Source organism: Bombus huntii, chromosome 11 (genome assembly GCF_024542735.1).
Source record: "Bombus huntii isolate Logan2020A chromosome 11, iyBomHunt1.1, whole genome shotgun sequence".
Lineage (NCBI taxonomy): Eukaryota > Metazoa > Arthropoda > Insecta > Hymenoptera > Apidae > Bombus > Bombus huntii.
The window spans coordinates 6,016,092-6,043,188 of record NC_066248.1 but is presented as its reverse complement, the minus strand read 5'-3'; the positions used below and the strand labels follow the sequence as shown (position 1 = coordinate 6,043,188).

General features: G+C 43.4%; 1 protein-coding gene across 1 annotated transcript; it reads left to right on the top strand.

Moving 5' to 3' along the window:
• Positions 1–1,016: 1,016 nt before the first annotated feature.
• Positions 1,017–25,741, top strand: LOC126871309 (collagen alpha-2(IV) chain-like). The gene is made up of 8 exons (XM_050629946.1): positions 1,017–1,157; positions 17,334–17,454; positions 17,535–17,894; positions 18,191–19,441; positions 19,955–23,122; positions 23,267–23,410; positions 23,483–24,217; positions 24,348–25,741. Exons 1-8 carry the CDS (start codon positions 1,122–1,124, stop codon positions 25,739–25,741), a joined length of 7,209 nt encoding a protein of 2,402 aa, XP_050485903.1. The 5' UTR covers positions 1,017–1,121.
• The last annotated feature ends 1,356 nt before the right edge of the window (positions 25,742–27,097 follow it).

The following is a 27,097-nucleotide window of genomic DNA, read 5'->3' as shown; positions in this document are numbered from 1 at the left end:
ACCTACGAAACTTGATGAATCGGATACAGTGAATTTCTCGAGAATCTTTAACGAGGTGATTCATCGTCGCGTCGCGTCCCACCTGCGAAATACCTGCACAGTCCTTGCGATCGCTGGAAAGGCCACGCTATGGACCGAATTACGAATTTCTTCTTTCCAATGCTGCGAGAGAATTCTGCGTAGTTCCGGGTGCTTTTACGTATAATCCTGATTTATTTTTACCGTGCTTTGTTCAGTTTTACAGGCGATACATACCATAAGTATCGTATGGATTTTTAAATTTAAATATTTTTGAAGAAAAAGAAATTAAATTTCCCACAAAGGCATAAAAATTCGCAGTCTAGCGGTACACTCTCAAGATACGTAGTAGATCGCAAATTTCTATAAAATCTACTAAAATAATATTAAAAATAATACACTCTTTGCTCTTCAAGAAGAAAGTAACACGTCCGTAAAGATAAACTGCAACGAAACTCCCGATTGCCACCCACATTCTTCCATGGCCGCTGGTAAAAATAACGAAACCGCCCCCGAAGAAAGGTGGAAGAAACGATTTACATCGCTCGACACTCATCGATCATCCGTCTATAGCACACCTCCTCGTTTCGACTAACAACCGCGAGCCTTTTTTGAAGGTACCAAAACAAAAGCAACAGAATGGAGGAGTAGGGAAAAAAGGAGGTGTTCTGAAACCATCAGCCATCCTCGGAAACCATCGAATCCCCCATTCCATAAGCATAACGATGGTTGGAGGATCGTGCCACGTTCCATGACTCCTTTTTACTCGAGCGGAAGGGTCCTGCAGATTCAAGACGAACAAGGATCACTATATCGTGAGGGGGAGGGCAAATAGAGTGGGGAGCACGTAAGAATTATCCCTGAAGAGTCGAAACGGAGAAGAATGGGGAAAAGAGAAGACACCAAGAAGAGGATGGGCACCAAGTTGGTCGGTTGGTCTTGCCGACCCCCACCCTGTATATAAGCCTTCTTCTGCTGGCTACGTCTTCAGTCTTTCAGTTCGAACGGCACACTGCGTGTACAATACGAAGAGATCATCATCTGTACGAGACTGAGATCGTCGTGACGATGCCTTGCTAAACGGAAGCAACCGGTGCGTCAGGATGGTCGGCCGTGTGCGCGCCGCTTTCTTCAGCCTGGTACGTGTCCCATATACGCAGGACCACGAGTGCTACAAATTCTTTTCTATTCCTTTTCGCTTCTTTCTTCATCTTCTCTTCCTTTTTGACAGTCGAGTCAGTGAATTGCCGTAGTTAGGTAATTGTGAAACGGGATGTTGGTCAGAGAAACGTTACAACTCAATTTCGCTGCAAATAGAACGGTCGTGGATGTAGGTTCGTTGAGTTTGTCGAGAGTAGGCAAGGTGTTTTAGACGTTTTAGAGTTGGCAATCAGGTAGAAATGGATGAGATAATCGCGTGGGCTGAGTAGAATACCATTGACATGGATTGCTGCGTTTTGGTCCGATGGCCTTGTATGGAAATTATTTATTTGGCAAATCCTTTTGCAACGCGACGAGGAAGTGTCGTTTTCGAAGTTGAAACGAGCTGTTGGAAACGTTGATTGTGATTTAGGTGTAGTTCGAGAAATGGGTAAACTGTACTCTAATTTTGTTTGGGTGCTCGACGAGCTTGAAATATTTGGAACACGATATATTACTCTGTGTAATAACGCGATCAAACTTTTGATGTTTTAAATTGATAGCGAATATCGATGGAATTAAAATGTTATCAACAAGTTCGTAATCGCAACACTACAAATTGTGTGTATGATTTATTCCATGTTACAATTAAACTTTTAATTGAAGCTTCCCTTTTTTTCGCGCTGATATGTGGAACGCGGGAACGATATTTATTAACTCGACGCAATTTCAATATTGAGTTCATTCTATTCGTTTCATAGGTTGCACGAGAAACAGAAAACGTGTCCTTTCATATGAACATTCTGCAATAATTCTCAAATTCTACGTATCCATTGAAATTTGCGCACGTACCTTCGTCTGCAACAAACTCTTCATCGTGTCTCATTCAACATAAAAATATGTTTGGAATATGCGAAGAAACTTCTAAACGGTCTAATAATTTTATGTTATTAAACGATAGATAAATAAAATAGAAATAGTGGGTGGTTAAAATATAAAAACAACGTGTGACTTGTAAAATTTCAAATATTTCCTATCACGAAAGTAAAATTAATCGATCGCACTATCGTTATTCAATAGATTTCAAATTATATAGAAATTCATTAGCGTACTAGCCACGAGTTGATTGAAATTGATTGATCATTAGTCAGACTGAAATAAAGCGTTTATCCGCGAATAATCTTTCACGGTAGCCGTCACTTAAATATAGCGATGATAGGCGTTTACACCTGCACGTTCTCTGGGATGAAAGCAAAGAGATTCACGCCACGTCGCGACGAAGTATCAACGAATTACGAAATAAAGGCATACGTTTATTCGACTGCAAATAGAAAATCGCAACCAACAATCGGGTCGGCGATCATTCTCTTGCACTGCACCCAATGTAACGCTCGTTACTTCCAACACACTTCCGCTTATGTTTAGAAAAACAAAAGAAAAATCAACCTTTAATCCTTATCAACTCGTCAAAGTTTAATTTTTAGATTTCTTACTCTATATGTTACCTATTTTTTTTCTTTTTTTTTTTTTTGGGAAATAATATAGATCATTTCCTTTATCGAGTATTCCTAGTGCAATTTCCATCGACTCTCACCAATTAAATAATTCTCATCAATCAAATAACTCTCATAGTATAGATTAATTAAAAACATACAAATAGTATTTCAATTATGCGCAGAAATTATTCACAGTGGTTGCGAAAACAATTTCAAGAATTATTTAATCTCGATCGGAAGCCTCTAACGAATTTTCAAGAATATCACGTGGAAATTAATTATTCCGCTTACGTGTACGAGTAGGGATTGGAAGAGGAATGTTTCAAGGTCATTAAACCTTGCGCAGATAACAGAGGTTCGGTTATACATTTGAAATGCGTCGGACGTAGTTACACGCGAATCGAAGCGAATGACGATTGCACCATCATATAATATAATAGGCCGGTATCGCGATGGTCGATGCTCGTGGAGCGGAGTTTCATTGATCTTGGCACTCGCACGCCAATGTCGTTGCACTACATTTCATTCATAACTCTCAATGCCGCGGGAGTAACGCTATTATGCTCGCGTGTAATCCCGTGGTTCGTTCGAGCGTGACGCATAACGATGCATTCGAACGCGTATCGGTCGCCAGTCATCGAGATGACCCCTGCTATCCGACGCATCATTGTCTCTCAGGGTATAAATTATATAAGTAAGCTGCGACTACTTGCGTACAAACGATGGAACAACCGCGAAACGAACGATCGACGGTCGCGATAAAGACATCGGATCAGAGTTTTGGTATATGGAACGTTTAGGGACTCGTCAACGAATCGACGAAGAATCTGTCCCATTAACGTGCATAATTATTCGCGAGTTTTAGAATAAAAAGAGGATATTCGAGAGGAATACCAAAGATAGAAAGCACTAGTAGCTGTGGTATTGAATAAAAAAAAATTGTAATTAGGAATTTAATAGAAGATGAATTAAGAGAGATGGAACAAAGATTTGAAGAAATACTTTTCACTGAAATAAATGAAAAATCGATATCGTTTGTTTACGACAGAATTAGATAATCGTAGAGATTGAAAGAATGGGATTCTTTAATTTAGAAATTAGATTCGATCTTTTCAACGAGTCTCCGATATTGATGGTAGACGGGCGATAACTATAGGGTTCTAAGTGCACAAATACAGAGGAGATGGATAGGTACAGGGGGCTGGGGAAAAAGAAAGGGCTTGTGAAATAATAGCCGGTCAATGGTTAGCAGAAGATCTGCTCATCTGTCGGGAGAACTTCGAATAAGGCCTCTTCTATCGAAAGTCTGGCAATGATTGACGACTACCGGTTGAACTATAGGCTGCTCCGGCTCTATCTTCAATCTCTAGAAATTATCTTCAGATGCAATCCGTTTGTACTGTTTACAAATCCGGCGAGATACAGCGTTTAACGCTTTGATACGGCTAGTTAAATACAAAAGCTCAGCTAATTTGTTCCGGTCCGCAGCTGCCCGTTTACTGCGCTTCTGCGATAGTACGTTGCAAATTTGCAAATTCGTCTGGCCGCCAATTTCTTGCAAATTTTTGACTCCCTGAACGGTGCATCGACTCTTCCACGAAATAGATAATCTTTATCTATCAGATATCTATTAACAGATAACCCCTTTACCTTCTTTGTACAGTGGTTCACGAAGGTATTTGAACACATATCACAGAAACCCTCGATGTGTATATCGTACGTGTTACGTAAAACGTCTTGATTAGTACTCTAACGAGACACGAGTCTCATGGTTTTATCAATAAAGTTTGAAAGTTTATCAATAAAAAAAAATTAGCATTGACGAAGGTCCCCAACGAATATCCAGGTTTATCAATACAATGGTTAATTGATTACTTAAACTTAACTTTCGTGATCATTGCGAAATACGCGTACATTTGTACTTTAGTGAATATCTTCTCATTTTTACATACGTATATCCTACTTTTGCATTTGTTTCAAACTTAACGAACATAATCATGATAATCAGTCTCATAACGGTGCTAATGAAATTTCACAATGTTTCGTACATAATGTATTCGGTGAAAGATGTCTACGAGTGTTCGAATACTTTCAAGAACCCGTGTATCTCTATTGAAACGTTACAAAAAAGGGTTTAACAAGAATTAAAAACCGCGACGTCTGTCAGACGAGTAAATTTTAATTAACCAGATGTAGGGGGAATTTTTTTACGGCAGAGATAATTCCCTTGGCGAGAAGATCCTATTTGAAAGACATTTAAACGATGTGTAAACGTGCTGAGAGTACAAAGGGAGTAAGTTTGCACACGCACCTGGCCACAATCGTCATTTAATCCTGGATAGAATTGAAAGTTTCGTCGAACTCGTTGTCATAGTCACGAGGTGGTGCAATGAGATGTACCAGCCACCCTAAGGTAAAAGGTAATTTGCAAACGCGTTTAACTGCCGATTCGTCGTAACTGCCTCGCAAACAGACGGATCTTTGATGAAACGACATACGACGCTCGTCACGAGCTCCGACTACTTGGCTAAATAACACAGATTTCAAAAGGCTACCCTCTCACGTGGAAACTTTTCTAAAAGCTGATACCCTGAGGTAATAATTATGTTTTATGATTTATTGAATGCTTGATCGCCGATACGCTCACGTTCACAATTACCCTTTACCTTCGTCGTTAGGTCTTCTAGCTAAATATCATGCAATATCTTCCATATAATCGTAACTCACGATGGAAATTATTTCGCGAATGTACGCAAGATTCGATTGCTCGGGTCAAGAGTATAATCGTTGTAAAGTGTGATTGAAATTGAGCACAGCAGGTGTTTAAATGAAATTGCAGTCGGTTTAAAAGCACGGCGAGGAATTCTGAAATTAAAGTTTGATTCGCGTAGAAAATCGCAGCTAAAACGTAACAAACAATAAACCACGTTATTTTCTCTTAAATTTCTAGAGCTAAAACCGACTGAAATTGTTACTTCGGGCATCATTTTTTTTTCTTTTTTTTTTTTTATTTGTGTTTAATTACACTGGCAGCTCTGAAAATTACAAAGCAAATCGAAAAGTAAAAGGATTTGCATGTGCCCAGGGAAATACATAAAGAGCAATAACGTGAATTGCAAGCGAAAAGCAAAATTATTATTTAATAATGCTTGCCTATATCGAAATTAAATAGTTGAAAAACCATAATCGTTCCTTTCAATGCGATGCGAAAGTTCACTAAATGCCGTACAACTTGTCTAAGAATTTATATATTAATGTAATCAGTAAAACATAATGTTGGTACGCGATGCATTAAGCAACTCGTTGCAACTCAGTTGTGAAAGACGCGCGCAAGGAACAATGTTTAAAGGTTAGACAGCAAGAAAGTCTTGTTTGAGGAGCACGTGTATCGGCCACGCTGATTTTGCCACAATGTCCTTTTCGATTAATTTCCCCGCAGGATTTTACTTGGCCTCTTATGTTTTCGATATGCAGAAAGATTGAAGTTACAAATTCACAGAGAGAACATGACTCAGGGTTTCAGAAAATGGTCTGTGTCCAATCAGGGAACAATGACATAGAAAGCAAGTGTTACAAAGCAAGGTGGTAACGTTACGAATATGCTAATGATTAAATCAGATTTCTATTTCGGGTTTATCTGGGAGAAAATAGATAGAAAATGTGAAAGTACTGTGCAACGATCGAAAGTTGCATCACTGGGAATATTTTGGAACAGATACCACGGGAATAGAAATTTTGTTTTCTTTTTAAATAGTGGCAGATCCTCAGAGAGAGTTTTCTTCTGACAATTTGCTGAATATTGTTGCTTACTGATACAATCGATAATAATTTACCGATCAGATACTTTGGTGATTTTTAACCAGCTCATGAAAACCAGACAAACATTTTGTAACTTCCATATATATTTTCAAGTTCGTTTCAAACATTATCGATACAATCTTAATAGTCGTGTTTCACCATAGTGCTAACGAAATTTCAAAAAGTTCTATATAACACGCATGATATATTCGTGAAAGGTTTCTATAATCGAGGTAACGTCACCATTAGAAAGAAGCTAGGAAAAAATATTCTAAAACAAATATGAAAAGTATTCGATTTCTGGTGTTTCAATTAAAAAAGTTTCTTTCTATTCCTTTGTTGTTCAATGTTCCACGTGCTAGGCAGTATGTGATAAATTAATTCGCGTTTTGTCTGATTTTACATTAGAAGAAACCACAAAGCCGCAACAAACACCGTCGAACCCTCGCACACTTGTTGCCACGACCTCCGCAACGGGCTGACAATGAATCCGTGTAGATCCTATCGAGCTAACTTTCTTTTCGTAATCCTCCCAATAATGCAAACCGCCTCCATCTGGTTTCGGTAATATCCCGGTTGGCCTTCTGATATTAAATTGCTTTTCTCCCGCAACCGGCCATTGTTTCCACGAACAATTAGTACGATTACGTTGATGAACGAAGGAAAAGAAGGAGGGAGATTAAGTGTCGCGTACAGTGTCGGTTGCGAGACCACCGAGTTATCTTGATTTTTGGAACAACGATCCCTCGATGTTTCGAGGATCGGATAGAACGATTCCCGTGAAGCACGCAACCTGCGAGCATCCACGTAATCGATCGCAATACAAATCGTACAATACGATATCGATGTTTGAGCATTGCAATTCAAACACCATTCGGATATTATTGATATTAAGCAAATATTTAATCAAATTATCAAAATACAATATCAATCAATATATCAAATACAATTATTCATCAATGCTGCACACAACTTCGACCGATCGATGCATTTAAGTCAGTTGCAACTTATTTAATTGCATCTCTTTTAATTATATCTATGACTATTTTTTAATATCTCACCTAACCTACCTGACCAATCTATTTGAATCTCCTTCGACTTACTTGAACTGCAGTGTCAGCCATTCAAACTCAACGAAACAATAGAAATGTTACTTTATCTAATATCGAAAACTTCTTTCATCCTTATCATTTAATCCCTCCCCTGGAAATAATCACTAAGTTCATTCCTCTTCTAATATCTATAAATCGATTCCTCTTTCTACGATTATCATTCCTACTCGAATTGCCAATCAATTCTTATCAATCTCGCTTCGGTCTTATCCTATGTGTTCAACGATTCGAGCTCGTTCGGCCATGAATTTCGCACGAACCAGGCCGGCTGAACTTTCTCCGAATAGAAAACGATCTGAATGATCCTAAACTCGGCTGTGCGCGCGTATCTGCTCGAATCGATGCGGCCAAACCGTAAGATAAACGATCGCCAGGCCAGAGGCCTGGCTCCAAGCGATATCGACGTTCCATTACGCAACTCGTCGCTGACTTTCACTGAATGCTATGATGCGCCGATTCGTGTTTCGCGACACAGAGGCCACCGTCCAGCCTCGGGCCGATTCATCACGCGATATACATTATACAGGGGTTGATCGGTTTTACCACCCCGTAGGCGATCGCGCATCAAATTATTAGGAAGATTAATTGATACGATAGATAGGCAAATGGGTCCGTGTGAAGAAAGAATGTTTGTTTTAATGTTAGATCTTTGATACAAACGTAAAACGATTTTAAAGATACGTTCGTCTTTTAAAGCAGAAGTATAATACATGCCAAGGGATGTGCAATTTAACGACTGTTCGTTGTGAAAGATTTCAGTGGAACTGATTCAAACGAATTTCGTTATTTTGTAATTGAATTAGAAATGTAGGAATTTTTGGTATTGCGTAAAGATTTAAATTTATCCATGTAGGAAAGATAGGTGCTCGGAGTATCCGAACTAAAATTAAACTTTATTTTAATGTCTGATACACGAGCATATACGGTCGACCTCGAAGATATTCGGATAGTAGTATAACTTTTAAGATAAAACAGCAGATAAAACAGCAAGAATGCTATGTGGTATATCGAAGTGTATAGATTCAGGAGGTAAAGAATTTGTGGCTTAGAACAAACCGTTGTTTAAATATTTTAAAGAAACGTTGGGGAAAAAGTGAATTTTCGTGTCGCGAAAAATGGTAATTGTCTGATAGTCCTTTTGTTCAATAGCACGGTTTTATCTGTATTTATCTCGGGTACAGAACGTAGAAGTCAAAGTTATGCTAATGTTCGATTATTTTCAAAACCAACTGTATACACAGTTAAGAACAAGTGCAAAGTGTAAACAGCAATGTTAAATATAAAGACTCTAACTGCTGATGGAAATTCCTGTCTCGGGGAAATCCTTCCGATGACGGTACGATTTGTTCGATATATGCATTTTCTGTTTCTTCTCTTTGATTAGTGACTTAGATTTTTAGTGACTTGACAAAAAAAAGAAGAGAATCATGTCGAGTTACGTAAAGATATGAGTAACGCGTGGAACAGAATACGAGTAATGTAGGAAATGAATTTGCACAAAGAGTATCGATTTCTGCTAATTGTCCCTCGTTTAGTGGAATTTTTCTGTCACAGGATTACGAGAGCTTGTATGTAATTATTTTCTGTTGGAGCATGTGAACGAGAGATCGTTGCGTTCTCTTTATGGGGATCACGTTAAGACAATAATCGACTTTATTCTCTTCTCTAGTATCTTTCTACCGTGATCCAATTATTATTAATTATGTAGTTTCTCAAATGAGACATCATTATACATCTTCTTTCTCTTTGCTATATTAAGTATTACAGTACTACTATTATTATAATATTATCTGCAATATTAATTATTGATTTTAAAGCTTCGTAACTTCAAAATTTCTCTTTCAAATTTTCTTCAGGAAATAATTATATTTCACTCTTCTCTTTTATTTAACTTTATATATATATATATACAATATATATACATATACATTGCTTCATGAAAATACTTAAACACAAAATACTTATGGAAAATTTTCATGTCCATATGATATACGTTTTCAAATTTCATTAACACTGTAATGAGATAGCACTGCCAAGATCATATCGGAAAAATTGGAAGCAACTGTCAAAGTTTATATAAAGATTACATATACAAAGGAATTGTACAAGCGTTCGAACACAGGCTGTTCGCGAGCCTATGTCCATAAGTATGAAAAGTTGTAAATAATTAACAGACTTTGTTAATGAAATTTTCACCTTTGAAACAAACTATATGCATATTAAAATCAGACCCACGATACGAAAGATAAGATAGAAGAATTAATAATTAATAAGGATGTTCCACGCGAGAAGATTATAGATACACATATTTACGGACTTGTTTTTACGTCCCTCGAGTTTCTACCTGTCATAATGATTATACACCGCAAAAACGCAACATCTGTATGCAAATGACAGAGTAAATGAAAACGGAGAACGGGACGAGCGTGAATAGAGTAGCGCGTTTCGTGGTACATACGAGCGATTATGCAATCGACGGCCGCAATCTTTTCAGCCGATCGTTCTTTTTTTCTCAGAGAGAAGAAATTGTAACCATTATGCGTTCACACGCTTTAATTAACGATATCTGTCGAGACTTAATAAGATTTCGAACATCTTACATACGCTTGTAATTTTCTCATAACCGTGTTACACGATTCTCTGTTTTCATTTTGCAATATTCCGGCTATCCGCCCGCGAACACAAGTCACGGATGATATCGTTGTGTTATTTCTCTTCCACAGAGATCGCCTGTGTGTACACGATCGAGCTTATTACGAGATTGTCACGTGAAAATGGGTTTAAGCGATGTTGATATTATCGGTAAACGCTATCGCGCTTCAAAGCCTATTATTTCTTTCTTATGCAAAAAGGTTTTCCATCGATCAGAAAATACTTGATTAAGAGAACGGATTAAAAACGTGGAAATGAAAGAATTCTTTTTAGACGAATTATACTTTTCAAAGCCCTCTAGCTTTTTATAACTTCACCTTTGACTTTTGCTTAAATCCACTCATGACGTTTACCCACGCGTACGTAATTTTGCCCAACGATAATTAATCTATATTTCCCTCCTCTGTTTCGGTACAATATATCACACGAACTTGCTGCATGTTTAAACAAATCAGAATTTAACACGGCAAACGCATACTGTGCGTAAGTTTTGCGCGTAATCGTTCACGCAACAAAGGTCTTAGAGCCGCTTGTAAATAAAAGGCTACGCATATGGAAGTGACGAATGGGCACAATTTCTTACCTTGAACCACGATGGCACGACGTTCTGGTCCAAGTATCTCTTCGTTACTCGCGGTGTTCTCATTTTCAAGAAGTCGTCAGCCAGGCACTCGCGGCCACGATTTAAAAATGTGCTATTTAAAAACGCAAACACCAGTCACCCACTGAAACCAAACGAAACGAATTCGTGTTAAACGATCGTTTATATGCCTCAGATACTATTTGCGATGCTGCTTCATTTAACCACCGACTCGATTAAAAGCTAGCTTTCGTTTTCAATTTTCGATACTCGAGGTCGACCAGGAACGCCATACTCTGTCTGGCAATCGTACCAAAAATAAATCTGCACGATCCAACGAGTAGAAAGGAAATTAACGTTTCAATCGCGACACGAGATATAGAAAAGATCGCGTATAATGGCCAATACTGTTCGACTTTATGCGATGCCGCGTGATAGTGTTATCAGAACAAGCGACCAAGTACGACTAACCGCGTTCGTTTTGCTACCAAATCGACTACCTCAGATCAAATCGGAATTTAATACGAAAGTCGAATGAAATTTTCCACTTTGATATTCCCAGTTTCCTACGCGAAGAATCGTTTCGCGTGATATTTAAGAGGATAGTTCGGGCGAGATGAGATTTCCACAAAAATGTACTTTTCTTATTTGCGTCGCTTTTCTAACGAACAGATGGTGTACGATGAATAAACCAAGAAAGTTTTTATACGTATAAATAATCGAATTTTTATAGCATTTTTTATGCCTGTATCCTCCAGTGTACTGATATATGAGGCCGAGTTATCTGATTACCAATGACTCAGAAAACGAAAGTTTCACGGAGGAGGATTCGTATCGAAGGTAATAAAACAGTTCGATACGAAACGGAACAAATAGAACGCGTAACGAAGCTACGAATTTATGAATTGTCGTGAACTTTTACGGTTGTTCGTCCGGCCCTTGACTTGTAATTCTCAATTATCAATCATCAATGTCATTGAGAATTTATTCTATTGACAGAGCCGTATGAATTTATCGCTATGAATTTTATGACTGATTACATCTTCACCGTGCGATGAGAAAACGAATCCCAATCGCCTTTCCCATTGTAAAGTTCTCGTGGAAAAACCAGGTAATAAACGGGTAACTATTTTGCCGCGTAATAATATAATAACTAATTATAGCGTGATTTGACGGGTAACAAATTATCGGCAAATAGTTCATTTTTATTCAATTTTTTTTTTACATTTTTATCAAATTTTTAACAATTTTTACAATTTATAAAATTTCCTCGTCGGAATTTACCTGTTTCGTTAATAAATTCGTTGTTTTTCTGCAAAAGGATATACAGATCGTTGTTGCTTTTAATCATCACGAAAGATTTCTTACTTTTAACGTATAGAATACCATTTTAAGGGATCGACGACCGTCTCGATCGGCCGGGACAATCCTCGTCACGTGGATATTCATACGGATCCACGTTTCTTCGCCTGAAAATCATACGTATAATTTCAGATGCCCTATTCGATAAACACCGCTTCATCTTTCGATAATCTGCATTCGTTTACGTGCCATTTCATCGCTGTTCCGTGGATAATCTCTAATACTCGGTTTTACGATGCTAACACCGCATCGAGAATTACAATTAGGTTTTTAAAGGCAATTCATAGCGAGACTGGATCTATCGATTTACAGATAATTTAAGAGGTTTCGAATTATCATCTCGGAAGAAAAAATACATAGTTTACAGGACAAGTTATCGCAAGGGAAGACGACAGGGAAAATGTAATAACTTTTTGCTTGATAGCTAATCGAAGTATTTTAATATGAGACTAATCATTTTCAATGTAATCTTAAACGTGATTATTTATCGTTCTCGAGATACAAATACCGAAACTATCACGCTGCATATTTACCATATGAATATTTATTAAACAGTAGTTACTCGTAATAATATTTTTCCCTCGGGAAATAACTTCGCGCGCACCTAACATTCGAAATCAACAACAGCGAATCGCGATGAAAGCAACAGGGACGCAGAATAAACAATCCGAAATACGTACATCGAAACGATATTCGCCAATGTACACATATGTATAACTCTCTCTTATTCGCAAAAATTTCAACCACCTCGGACGAATTCGTCTTTCGTCCTTTAATACACTAGTGAGAAAATCGCTCCCTCCTATCGCAGCTCGTGTCTACAAATTCAAAAGCGTATGGCGTTCTATGAAGATAATTTTACCATATCCAGAGCACATCAACGAAAAGACAGAAAAGAAAAAAGAAAACAAAAAGTGTACTCGCGTGTCTCATCACAGCGCAAACGAAATTTCAACATATTTTACATGACACACGCATCGAACTTCTTTACAATTGTCCGAGTACTTTTGTGACCTGTGATTTCCTTAGCGAAACATTCGTTTCGATCGACCGGACCACGATCGATCAACTGCCTTTCGCGCGTTCTCGGACGTCCTCGAGTCCCCCGCGAAATCTTCACCGGTTCCCAATGTGGGTTTATGTCCGTGTGTATCCTGAAGACGTCTAAGCGACGCGACACGATGTTAATCTTGACAGCCGGTGAGGCGCGTAAACGCGGATGGTTACTGCCTGGGGTTCGATCCTTGATTTACCATTGTCCACTAAAATATCGCGCCGGCACGAATACCAGAGGGATTAACAGGCGACGTTTGATTCACGGCGCAGGGCAGGTCGAGCGTTGGCATATATTAACCTTTCCCACCACACACGAAGGACTGTATATACAGAAGGCGAGATATGGCGAAGAGATGGTCGGGAAGAAGAGCTACTCGGGATCTCACTTTCCCTTTTCGTAGGTGGAACGATACGGCTGTCTGACATCATCGATCACGCGGCAAAGAACGTCCTAGCAGGATACGAGCGATCGTGCCACTTTTCACAACGATCTAGGTCGACCTCGTGCCGAACAAGATGTTTCGCGATCGAATACTCGCGCTTTCAGAGTCCAGACGACCTCTTCGTTTATTATTCATGGGTGAAACTACGTGGTTGTACGCGACCATTGATTTCTCGTACTCGTCAAGGAGGAGCGAACCTACCGCGTCAATTTGCTTTCGCAGCCTGTTCGATCGACGTGGATTGGAACGCGGGGCGAGAAAGGGTTCGCGATTTGCAAGGCGTGGAAAGAAAGCGATACGCGTCACTTGTCAAATTTAGAAACCACTTTTACCAATGATCAGATGTTATCGTACATCTCTCAAACGTATATTAAATCGTTTTTATATTTGACGTCGACTATCGTAGATGTTGTACGTTTTGGAATGTTTGATTTGACGCGTTGTCGCGGAAATATCAGAATGGAAATACGATCGGAGATCGATGGTACCAACGTCCTTGATACCATTAAGAATATGCTGGAACTAGTTCGTATATGCATAAACAGTTTCTATAAATGAATATTTTCACGGAGATTATCGTTCGGTTGGTGATCGATGATGTTAGGATTTCTTAATAATAGCTGGATCGATAAGGTGAAATTCCAGAAAATGCATCATTCTTTCCATCAATCTTCTATCTAATCGATTCAACGGCACATTCCTCGATCGTCGTATTACGACGCTTAGGAATGGAAAGCCTGGCAAATTTTATGCAAAATAAGCAAAAGAAAATAAACTTTTTTTAATCAGCTATTTTTTTATACGTACCGTCTTACCGCGAAGGCTCACGCGACCCATTGCTCAATGCCAATTTGTATCTGTTTCATTTCGTTATTGACTTATTACATCGCGTGCATAAATCATAGCTTTCTAGCTGAAATCAGTGATTAAAGCTTAGCAAGGTATCATTAATCTGATTGAATAGGACTGTCAAAAATACTTGTGAAGAATAAAGTAGCGTTTCAATTGCCTTTCATGTGGGTGGAACCCGTAACTAAGCAACCATCAATCATGATTACGAACATAAGTTGATAATTCTAAGCGTGTTTTAACGTCACGAACGAGAAGATGCGTGTTATAACAAACGTCTCTATTAACTGGCTACCCTTTCAAACGCTTTGATACACAACAAGTGTGGCTTGCAATGATTAGAGCGTTGGGAAAATTCATAGCAAAAGTTAAGAAAGATTTATCTGAAATTAGAGTTTTGTAGAGAATTAGAATCTTGTCATCTCGTTGAAGTATACGTTTGCAACGAATGTCTTGTATTTTCTACTCGTAACTTCTTTCCCAGCCATTATATCTAACTTCGATATTTCTTAAACACCGTAAAAATGCTCGTAGACCAATAACCAGATCACACATAAATCGAATGAAAATTGGAAATCGAACGAAAGTAATGGAAAGTCGTATTTTTTCGAACCTATAACGCGATTAATAATTCCTCTTCGCTATCGATCCGCAATAACCGATAAATACGCAAGCAAACAACGTGAATCTAAACTCGTTCGGTAGGATCGGCCGAGGTATCGCGCAGAAACTGCTTCGAAATTTCACTTTCGGTTGACACGAGTGGGCGTTGATAAACAGGACAGGATTCGCGTAATGGAATATTCGGATAATCTACTTAAACGAAAATATCCACTTTCAATTTACTAATTAAAGTTTTAATGAAAAATTATGAATGTTATTTAACGTTAAATAAGACCAGCGTCTCGTTTGCCTGGGATAGTTTTCTTTAGCATAAAGATAATCTGCTCTTATTCGTAGCTTCGATAAAATATAACTTTCGATCAATTATTCCCATTAATGAAAATCGCAATGTTTGCTTTGGTAATGAATCGACTCGTTCCATCTGATCTCTTTAACGTTCAAATTCTGAAAAATATTTCTGTTACGATTATACCGTAATATATTTTTACTTCGTCTCCGTGAAAGTCTCCATCGTCTAACCGATATTTTGCATTCCTTTAAGCTCCTGAAGCTTAGTTTCATTATACTCGGGGTACCTTTGTTCCTGTATCCTTTAAGCTTCACTAAGCGGTGCTTAAACAATTTCTTAATCGCAACGCGTAGAAACCATAATTTAATAACAATGTGTATAGCGCGAAGAACACATAAAGCAGAAATATCTCGTTAAATCATCGTCCATACAAAATTAACATGTTAATTGTCGCATTGTTATCTCACTGTACCACCGTAACATCGTCGAAGGTAACGAAGCAGCTTTACCACAAAGTCGAAGGAAGTCCACTATCGCTACGACGAGCGTAGAGCAATAAAAATGATTCTTATAATCATTACGAATAAATCTTCATGAATAAAAAGACATTTTTTGTCCTTTTACTACGCATATCACGTCCGATGATCGTTTAGTGGTTTCAGGGTATAATTAAAAAACGTGGGAGATAAAATGACGCACTGTGACTGTAATAGCGCCAATAGTAGTAATACGAACGTCCAAGCAGAAGCAATAAATTTGGACGATTTTTATCCTTTGACTGTGGCTTGTCGACGTAAATCGTACAAGCTTCATTGACCTCATTATTTTGAAATAAAATTTCTTCGGGGAAGAAGCACTCGAAGTGTAAAACGTTATAAGGATTGCCGACGTTCCTGAGATGTTTATCGTTCCACTGAGGAACACGATGATGTTCCATTGAAAGATTACGCGACTTTATTTTTTAATTATCCTAAACTGCAACGCGAATGAAAAAGGCTTTTTTAGCATTAAGCACGTGGAAATAATTCCAGGACTCATTAAGTTGACTTTTAGGGTATAAGAAGATCAAACGTTATTGTTAGTGACAAAAAAAGAGCGAAATTAAGCATAGTACAACGATTTCGTGGTACTACCTTGTTTTATGCGTGTATGAAGGTGTTCGTTAAGGGCACATGAACAAAAATAATGCTCGTAAAGTAATAGCGAAACCTCCTTTTAGTCTTTTTTTTTATATGTATTTTAATAGCGAAACAGTATTCTTAAAATATTTTAAGAGAACAAAATTTAATCTAGATATTTCTGGTTTATATTAGGAAATATCAGAATAAAGAATGTGTATAAACTTATTGAAATTTTTATAGTCAGAAATGAATTAAAGCCCAGGGGCAATAAAAAATTAGATTTTGTATGTCATTTTCAGCTATACCTATATAACTGATTTATGACGAAAGAAAATTTAAAAAATTGAAATATATAAATATGTTACCTAACTGATTGTTTAAAATCAAAAGGGAACTAATTTTTAGAATAAAATGTAGTTGCATGGTTTCAGCAAGCATATTTCTGAACTTCAAGCGGTCGACTTGACATTTAAGATGACGAGACGATCTGTTAGTGAATCTTTGCTAAGCTTTTAAAAGGTGAACAAGATTAGTCCAGCTAAAGTCCACCTAGCGAAAAACAAGTTGGCTAATTTCGTGCTTAATTATCGTTTCTGATTAATTAATCATATAGTGTGAGTTACAAGCGTATTAGAATAACAAACTGTATTATTTATAGCTTTCTCCTGATTTATAATCAGCCTTCTAAAACCCAGTGTCATAACTATATACTTTACAAAATAAAATGCAAACGAATATTGTAATAATAAAACACAATTTTTTTACTAATTAATCGTAAATTCATCTGCAATAGGTGATTGCCACATCTCTGTTGCAATACACACAGCAACAAGGAAGCAGGCAGAGTAGAGAAGTAATATTGAACATCAGTGACGAGCAGAAAATTCAATACCTAAATCAAGATTTCTATTCGAGTGAGTATATAGTTATTGATGACAGCATATTGGAGAATCGTTTCGTACATATTTGAATATATTATTATTCTTCTTATCAGATGCATATAATTATGGTTATGAAGTAAGTCCCAACGGGCAATTTCATCACGAGGTACGCGGTCCAGACGACATCACGTATGGATGCTATGGATATATTGATCCATTTGGAAAGCTGAAAACAACGTTCTACATCAGCGATGGTTGGGGATATCGAGTTGTTCAACCAGGAAACTCGGTTGAATTGTTCCTTCATGAACACGAACATCACCACGAAGATGACACAGGACAACATCATCAGGAACATGATGATCATCACGATCATCATGGGGTGATTACAGAATGGGCAAATCTGTATTTCCCAGAAATATGTAGACAATTCGATGGAACGGGTTCAGGATCAAGCGTCATACCAATACCAGGTAAATCACTATTCATATAAATAACAAACAAACAAGTCAAGTTCGAAACCAAAACACTAACATTAAATAACACAAAGGCCCAAGCACAAACGGTTCAATCATAGGTGGAACACTGACATAACCAGGTAAAATACAGAATCCACCAAAACAACCGGAATACCCGAATAACCCTGGTATGCACAACATGACAGAATGGCAAACGTCGATACTGTACGAAACATACAACATGCGACGAAAGAATACTAGTACGAAAATTTTAAAAAGATCCATAACAAATACAAAAATTTCATTTACAGGATATCCCGGAATGCCGGAAACACCGTCACAACCCGGATACCCAGGCACACCTGGAACTCCAGGTATACCTGGCACGCCTGGTACACCTGGAAAGCCAGGACAACCCGGATATCCTGGAACACCACCACAACCTGGCACTCCTGGCACACCTGGAACGCCAGGGCAACCCGGCTACCCTGGAAAACCACCACAACCCGGATACCCAGGCACACCTGGAACACCTGGTACACCGGGAACACCAGGGTATCCTGGAACACCACCCCAACCTGGATACCCAGGTAAACCCGGAACACCTGGCACTCCTGGCACACCTGGAACGCCAGGACAACCCGGCTACCCTGGAACACCACCACAACCCGGATACCCAGGCACACCTGGAACACCTGGTACACCGGGAACACCAGGGTATCCTGGAACACCACCCCAACCTGGATACCCAGGTAAACCAGGAACACCTGGCACTCCTGGCACACCTGGAACGCCAGGAAAACCCGGCTATCCTGGAACACCACCACAACCCGGATACCCAGGCACACCTGGAACTCCAGGTATACCTGGCACGCCTGGTACACCTGGAACGCCAGGACAACCCGGATATCCTGGAACACCACCACAACCTGGCACTCCTGGCACACCTGGAACGCCAGGGCAACCCGGCTACCCTGGAAAACCACCACAACCCGGATACCCAGGCACACCTGGAACACCTGGTACACCGGGAACACCAGGGTATCCTGGAACACCACCCCAACCTGGATACCCAGGTAAACCCGGAACACCTGGCAGTCCTGGCACACCTGGAACGCCAGGGCAACCCGGCTACCCTGGAACACCACCACAACCCGGATACCCAGGCACACCTGGAACACCTGGTACACCGGGAACACCAGGGTATCCTGGAACACCACCCCAACCTGGATACCCAGGTAAACCCGGAACACCTGGCAGTCCTGGCACACCTGGAACGCCAGGGCAACCCGGCTACCCTGGAACACCACCACAACCCGGATACCCAGGCACACCTGGAACACCTGGTACACCGGGAACACCAGGGTATCCTGGAACACCACCCCAACCTGGATACCCAGGTAAACCAGGAACACCTGGCACTCCTGGCACACCTGGAACGCCAGGGCAACCCGGCTACCCTGGAACACCACCACAACCCGGATACCCAGGCACACCTGGAACACCTGGTACACCGGGAACACCAGGGTATCCTGGAACACCACCCCAACCTGGATACCCAGGTAAACCAGGAACACCTGGCACCCCTGGTACACCTGGAACGCCAGGACAACCAGGATATCCTGGAACACCACCACAACCTGGATACCCAGGTAAACCCGGAACACCTGGCACACCTGGCACACCTGGCGCACCTGGAACGCCAGGACAACCCGGTTATCCTGGAACTCCACCACAACCCGGATACCCAGGCACACCTGGAACACCCGGTGCACCGGGAACCCCGGGATATCCTGGAACACCTCCCCAACCTGGATACCCAGGTAAACCCGGAACACCTGGCATACCTGGCACACCTGGGACGCCAGGACAACCCGGCTATCCTGGAACACCGCCGCAACCTGGATATCCAGGCAAGCCTGGCACACCTGGCACTCCTGGCACACCCGGAACGCCAGGAAAACCCGGCTATCCTGGAACACCACCACAACCCGGATATCCAGGCACACCAGGAATACCTGGTACACCGGGAACACCGGCATATCCTGGGACACCACCCCAACCAGGATACCCAGGTAAACCCGGAACACCTGGCACTCCTGGCACACCCGGAACGCCAGGACAACCCGGCCATCCTGGAACACCACCACAACCTGGAAGCCCCGGCACACCTGGCACTCCTGGCACACCTGGTACACCAGGACAACCCGGCTACCCTGGAACACCACCCCAACCTGGATACCCAGGTAAACCCGGAACACCTGGCACTCCTGGCACACCTGGAACGCCAGGACAACCCGGCTATCCTGGAAAACCACCACAGCCCGGATACCCAGGCACACCTGGCACGCCTGGTACGCCCGGAACTCCAGGGCAACCCGGTTACCCCGGAAAACCACCACAACCTGGATACCCAGGCACACCTGGCATGCCTGGACACCCGGGCAAACCTGGAACACCTGGCACTCCTGGCACACCTGGAAAGCCAGGACAACCCGGATATCCCGGAACGCCGCCACAACCTGGATACCCAGGTAAGCCTGGCACACCTGGCACACCTGGAGCACCTGGAACGCCAGGACAACCCGGCCATCCTGGAACACCACCACAACCTGGAAGCCCCGGCACACCTGGCACTCCTGGCACACCTGGTACACCAGGACAACCCGGCTACCCTGGAACACCACCCCAACCTGGATACCCAGGTAAACCCGGAACACCTGGCACTCCTGGCACACCTGGAACGCCAGAACAACCCGGATACCCAGGCACACCTGGCACGCCTGGTACGCCCGGAACTCCAGGGCAACCCGGTTACCCCGGAAAACCACCACAACCTGGATACCCAGGCACACCTGGCACGCCTGGTACACCGGGAACACCGGGAACGCCAGGAAAACCAGGCTACCCCGGAAAACCATCGCAACCTGGATACCCAGGCACACCTGGCAAGCCTGGCACGCCAGGAACACCAGGGCAACCCGGTTACCCCGGAAAACCACCACAACCTGGATACCCAGGCACACCTGGCATGCCTGGACACCCGGGCAAACCTGGAACACCTGGCACTCCTGGCATACCTGGAAAGCCAGGACAACCCGGACATCCTGGAACGCCACCTCAACCTGGACACCCCGGCACACCCGGCACGCCTGGTACACCAGGAAAGCCAGGACAGCCCGGCTATCCTGGGACACCACCTCAACCTGGATATCCTGGAACGCCACCACAACCCGGATACCCAGGCACACCTGGCACACCTGGAACGCCAGGACAACCCGGTTATCCTGGAACACCGCCGCAACCTGGATACCCAGGTAAACCCGGAACACCTGGCACACCTGGAACGCCAGGACAACCCGGTTATCCTGGAACTCCACCCCAACCTGGATACCCAGGCAAACCCGGAACACCCGGCACTCCTGGCACACCCGGAACGCCAGGACAACCCGGCTACCCTGGGACGCCACCTCAACCTGGATATCCTGGAACGCCACCACAACCCGGATACCCAGGCACACCTGGCACACCTGGAACGCCAGGACAACCCGGTTATCCTGGAACACCGCCGCAACCTGGATACCCAGGTAAACCCGGAACACCTGGCACACCTGGCACACCTGGAACGCCAGGACAACCCGGTTATCCTGGAACTCCACCACAACCCGGATACCCAGGCACACCTGGAACACCCGGTGCACCGGGAACCCCGGGATATCCTGGAACACCTCCCCAACCTGGATACCCAGGTAAACCCGGAACACCTGGCATACCTGGCACACCTGGGACGCCAGGACAACCCGGCTATCCTGGAACACCGCCGCAACCTGGATATCCAGGCAAGCCTGGCACACCTGGCACACCTGGCACACCTGGGACGCCAGGACAACCCGGCTATCCTGGAACACCGCCGCAACCCGGATACCCAGGCATACCAGGAACACCCGGTACACCGGGAACACCGGGATATCCTGGAACACCACCCCAACCTGGATACCCAGGTAAACCCGGAACACCTGGCACACCTGGAACGCCAGGACAACCCGGCTATCCTGGAACACCACCACAACCTGGAAGCCCCAGCACACCTGGCACACCTGGCACACCTGGGACGCCAGGACAACCCGGCTATCCTGGAACACCGCCGCAACCCGGATACCCAGGCATACCAGGAACACCCGGTACACCGGGAACACCGGGATATCCTGGAACACCACCCCAACCTGGATACCCAGGTAAACCCGGAACACCTGGCACACCTGGCACACCTGGCACACCTGGCACACCTGGAACGCCAGGACAACCCGGCTATCCTGGAACACCACCACAACCCGGATACCCAGGCACACCTGGGGCACCTGGAACGCCTGGTACACCGGGAACTCCCGGATATCCTGGAGCACCACCTCAACCTGGTACGCCAGGACAACCCGGCTTCCCCGGAAAACCGTCCCAACCTGGAGGCCCTGGCACGCCTGGTACTCCCGGTACACCGGGTATACCAGGAACACCAGGCTACCCTGGTACGCCGCCGCAACCTGGATATCCCGGAACGCCTGGAATACCTGGTGGCCCAGCACAACCAGGATATCCTGGTGCACCAGGAAGACCGGGCAAACCTGGGAAACCTGCCAAACCCGGGAAACCTGGGAAACCTGGCGTCCCAGCAATTCCAGAACAACCACCATATCCTGGTTCATCCGAAACTCCAGAAACTCCCGGCATGCCATATCCACCGCCATATCCACCATCTCCGGAATATCCTGGCTCCCCTGGTAGTCCTGGAGCTCCTGGATTGCCTGGAACACCCGGAATACCAGGTAAACCTGGCAGGCCTAGCAAACCTGGCAAACCTGGCAAACCGAGTAAGCCTGGACATCCATCACATCCGGGTTACCCCGGAAGTCCCGGTTCACCAGGTAGACCCGGTCATCCTGGTCCTCCTGGTACGCCAGGATATCCTGGCACCCCCGGCACGCCAGGAACTCCTGGAATACCCGGAGCTCCACCAATACCTCCACAGCCAGGTTATCCCGGTATTCCCGGGACGCCCGGAATTCCCGGAACACCCGGAACTCCACCAATACCTCCTCAACCAGGTTATCCCGGCACCCCCGGTACACCAGGAACTCCAGCAATACCTGGAACTCCACCAGTACCTCCACAACCAGGTTATCCCGGTATCCCCGGTGCGCCAGGAATTCCCGGAACACCCGGAACTCCACCAGTACCTCCACAACCAGGTTATCCCGGTATTCCCGGTACACCAGGAACTCCTGGAACACCCGGCACTCCGCCAATACCTCCACAGCCAGGTTATCCCGGTATCCCTGGTACACCAGGCATTCCCGGAACACCCGGAACTCCTCCAGTACCTCCACAACCAGGTTATCCCGGTATCCCCGGTACACCAGGAACTCCTGGAACACCCGGCACTCCGCCAATACCTCCACAGCCAGGTTATCCCGGTATCCCTGGTACACCAGGAATTCCCGGAACACCCGGAACTCCTCCAGTACCTCCACAACCAGGTTATCCCGGTATCCCCGGTACACCAGGAACTCCTGGAACACCCGGCTCTCCGCCAATATCTCCACAGCCAGGTTATCCCGGTATCCCTGGTACACCAGGAATTCCCGGAACACCCGGAACTCCTCCAGTACCTCCACAACCAGGTTATCCCGGTATCCCCGGTACACCAGGAACTCCTGGAACACCCGGCACTCCGCCAATACCTCCACAGCCAGGTTATCCCGGTATCCCTGGTACACCAGGAATTCCCGGAACACCCGGAACTCCTCCAGTACCTCCACAACCAGGTTATCCCGGTATCCCCGGTACACCAGGAACTCCTGGAACACCCGGCACTCCGCCAATACCTCCACAGCCAGGTTATCCCGGTATCCCTGGTACACCAGGAATTCCCGGAACACCCGGAACTTCACCAATACCTCCACAGCCAGGTTATCCCGGTATCCCCGGTACGCCAGGAATTCCCGGAACACCCGGAACACCCGGAACTCCACCAATATCTCCACAACCAGGTTATCCCGGTATCCCTGGTAGACCAGGAACTCCTGGAACACCCGGAACTCCACCAATACCTCCACAACCAGGTTATCCCGGTACCCCCGGTACGCCAGGAACTCCTGGAATACCAGGTATACCTGGAAAACCTGGTAAACCTGGCAAGCCGGGTAGGCCGGGACAGCCTGGGATACCTGGGGTCCCACCTGTCCCACCGCAACCAGGATACCCTGGAACACCGCCGTATCCAGAGGTCCCTGGAAAGCCTGGGAAGCCTGGACATCATGGACATCCCGGATCATCAACTCCAGGTATGTACATTTTAAATCTCCATGTTGAACTTAGCAAATGTGTAGAATTTCTAGTATAATAGAAATATTTGGTTCATTTTTTATTAATATATATTCCACTAAAATTATAAATTTTTTTCTGTTGTTTCAGATCAGCCTCCGTATCCCCCATATCCAGGATATCCTCCCGGGCATGAAGGCCCAATTGGTGGTGTAGGTCCAGATGGTCCCAATGGTCCATGGCCCAATGGTCCGGATGGTCCTCAAGGACCAAGCGGTCCAGGTGGACCAGGCGGGCCAGGAGGCCCTGAAGGTGGAATTGGAGGAATAGGAGGTATAGGTGGCGATGGCCCTCCTGGTCCAGATGGTCCATGGCCGACAGGTTCGCCCGGCCCAGATGGGCCATGGCCTGGTGATCCCGACTACGTGCCTGGAGCTCACCCAACAATTCGTCCACACTACGAAGGACCAATTAAGATTCAATATCCCATCAAATATTACGAAGCTACGACGCCAACCTCTTACGTTTATCCGTTGTATGGACAGAAGCAAGTAGAACGGTTAACCTCTAACTCTAAGTTCGAATTGAAATATTTCAATAATGAAACTTCGAATGAAGGCTACGAAAAGAACGTCGAATCTACAACGTTTACATATCCAAGCAAGATAAGCGGTCCCATAGGAGTGAAGGATGCATATATAGACTCGCAGTTGGCAAATCGATCCCAGAGACCCGGCTATCAGACAGGACAAGTGAACCAAAATGCGGACGAAATTAATTCTTTGCTGCAAACGCAACGAAAGGAATTGCGTAAATACACAGAACAGGAAGACCGAAATAACTACGAAGATCTTAAGAAAATTGTATCGCCAATTCCTCAAACTGTTTACGACGGAGTGGGTGGTCCTACCACTAGTGCGAAGTACTCCAGCCGAGACAGATTGCAACAGGGCTCTCGCGAGAATCGTAAATATCCGCAACAAGTGACGAAATTGAGCGAACCTGTGATTCGAATAGAAACGAGCCCCGAAGAAAATACCGCCGCGCTTATCAAACAGGTAAACCAATTATCCGAAAAATCTAGCGAACCGAGCTTCGAGTTCGCTGCGATCGGTGTTCAGCCACCGAATCCGATCAATATCAAGCCCTACGATCAGTCTGTAGGGCCAGACCCTGAAACCTGTCCCTGTTACCTTGTCGAGCCTGGAAACGATACAGTCAAAACCACCAGCACGACATCCATTCCTCTCATTGGTCAGCTTGGCTTCATTCCAGTAGTATTTGTACCATACTGTCCGGGCAACGACGAGACGGACAGCGAAAACATGAAAGACATGTTCCCCTCTGCAATGCCTGTCCCATATGCATGCGACACGTGCGGCTTGCAAACCGGGAAAATCGAAACGAAGCTTCTCAGCGTGAATCAGCTTGGCAATATAGAGAATCTTCGCGAGGCGTTGCGGCAAGCAAAACTTGGCTTTTTAAATGTTTCAGCACGGCGTCGGACGGAAAGGAGGGGGGCGAAGAGTCGGCACGTCAAGTGAAGAGTGCGATTGCGATTCACGGATTTTAGTTCGTCACTCGGCTACAGGGACAGCCGAGAATTTCCGCGGGAACGGTTCGTAAAACGGAGAAACACTGCCCGTCCGTCAGCTGCTGGACAGCTGAAGGATGGCCAAAGAGAGACACGATCGAAAACCAACGAGAAAAATCATCATTGTCTCGCAATGGGTAACCATAATCTGTACGTTCTTACAGGATTAGGTGGAAGCTGACAGAGTGAAAGTAACGGATCGTGGTACTTAGAACGATCGACTATGGTTATCCAGAGGTAGCGTACTGGCTAGCGTACATAACAGTTTTGCATTTTCGTTCTTAACTTTTTTCTCTTTTAACACGGATGATAATTTATGGGACAGTTTTTAATCATTAAACCTGGAATACAAGACGTTACTGTTTGTTGCAGCGACGGGGACAGCGAAACGAAACTGGAATACAGTTTCTAGAATCGTTTCCGCGAGCAGTAAATTGTGTTTTATAAAAATTCAGGATACGTAAGGATTAATGCAGGATAAAGTATTCGATGTTTGTCATCTCACAGAGACACATATGTAAAGCAAACCTTTGTATTATCGTCGAATTCGAATGTTTCCGTAGTTCTCCCTCTTCGTAGTTATAACGATGCAAAAAATATCTTTAGTTTACCTTCTAGTTATAATATATCATCTATTATTTAATTTCAAGGATACTATTTCGTTTCGCTCGATGTTGATTGCGTAAAAAGTTATAAACTGTCTGATATTTAATTGTATTTTCGTTTAAAGATCTTCTTTCGATTTAATTTGTATAAACATCGTGAGAAATGGAATCATCCACTGTATTCTCGTGTTTAACGTATGCTTGAGGTTAAATATTGATCGTACAAGTGCTAATACGTACTATAATTTTTATTGAGCACGTACAGAACTGTCGCCACGGATAGACAAATTCTTAAGGATCAATCTTTTTCCAAAAAGTGTAGGGTTTAAGGTACGTGGAATACTTCACGCGAATAATTAATTAAACTTCGTATTTAACTGTACATGCTCGATATCTTAACAAAATAATTCTATTTGTACATTGGCTATAAGATACGTAGTGTATGTCTTCTTCCGTAGCATAGTGGTCGACGAAATTTTCAATAAATTATACATAATTGTACATATCGATATTACGTTCATCCAATGTTCCTTATAAGCATGAATCATGCATTTTTGCCTAAATAAAACTAATCATCAAACATCCTAAATCGATCTTATTTAAACGAAGACCATTAACATCCTTCAATTGTAAAAAAGACAAATACATTGAAAAACAAAAAAATTGCCTCCCTACTCTCCACGAATAAATGGATAGGTAGC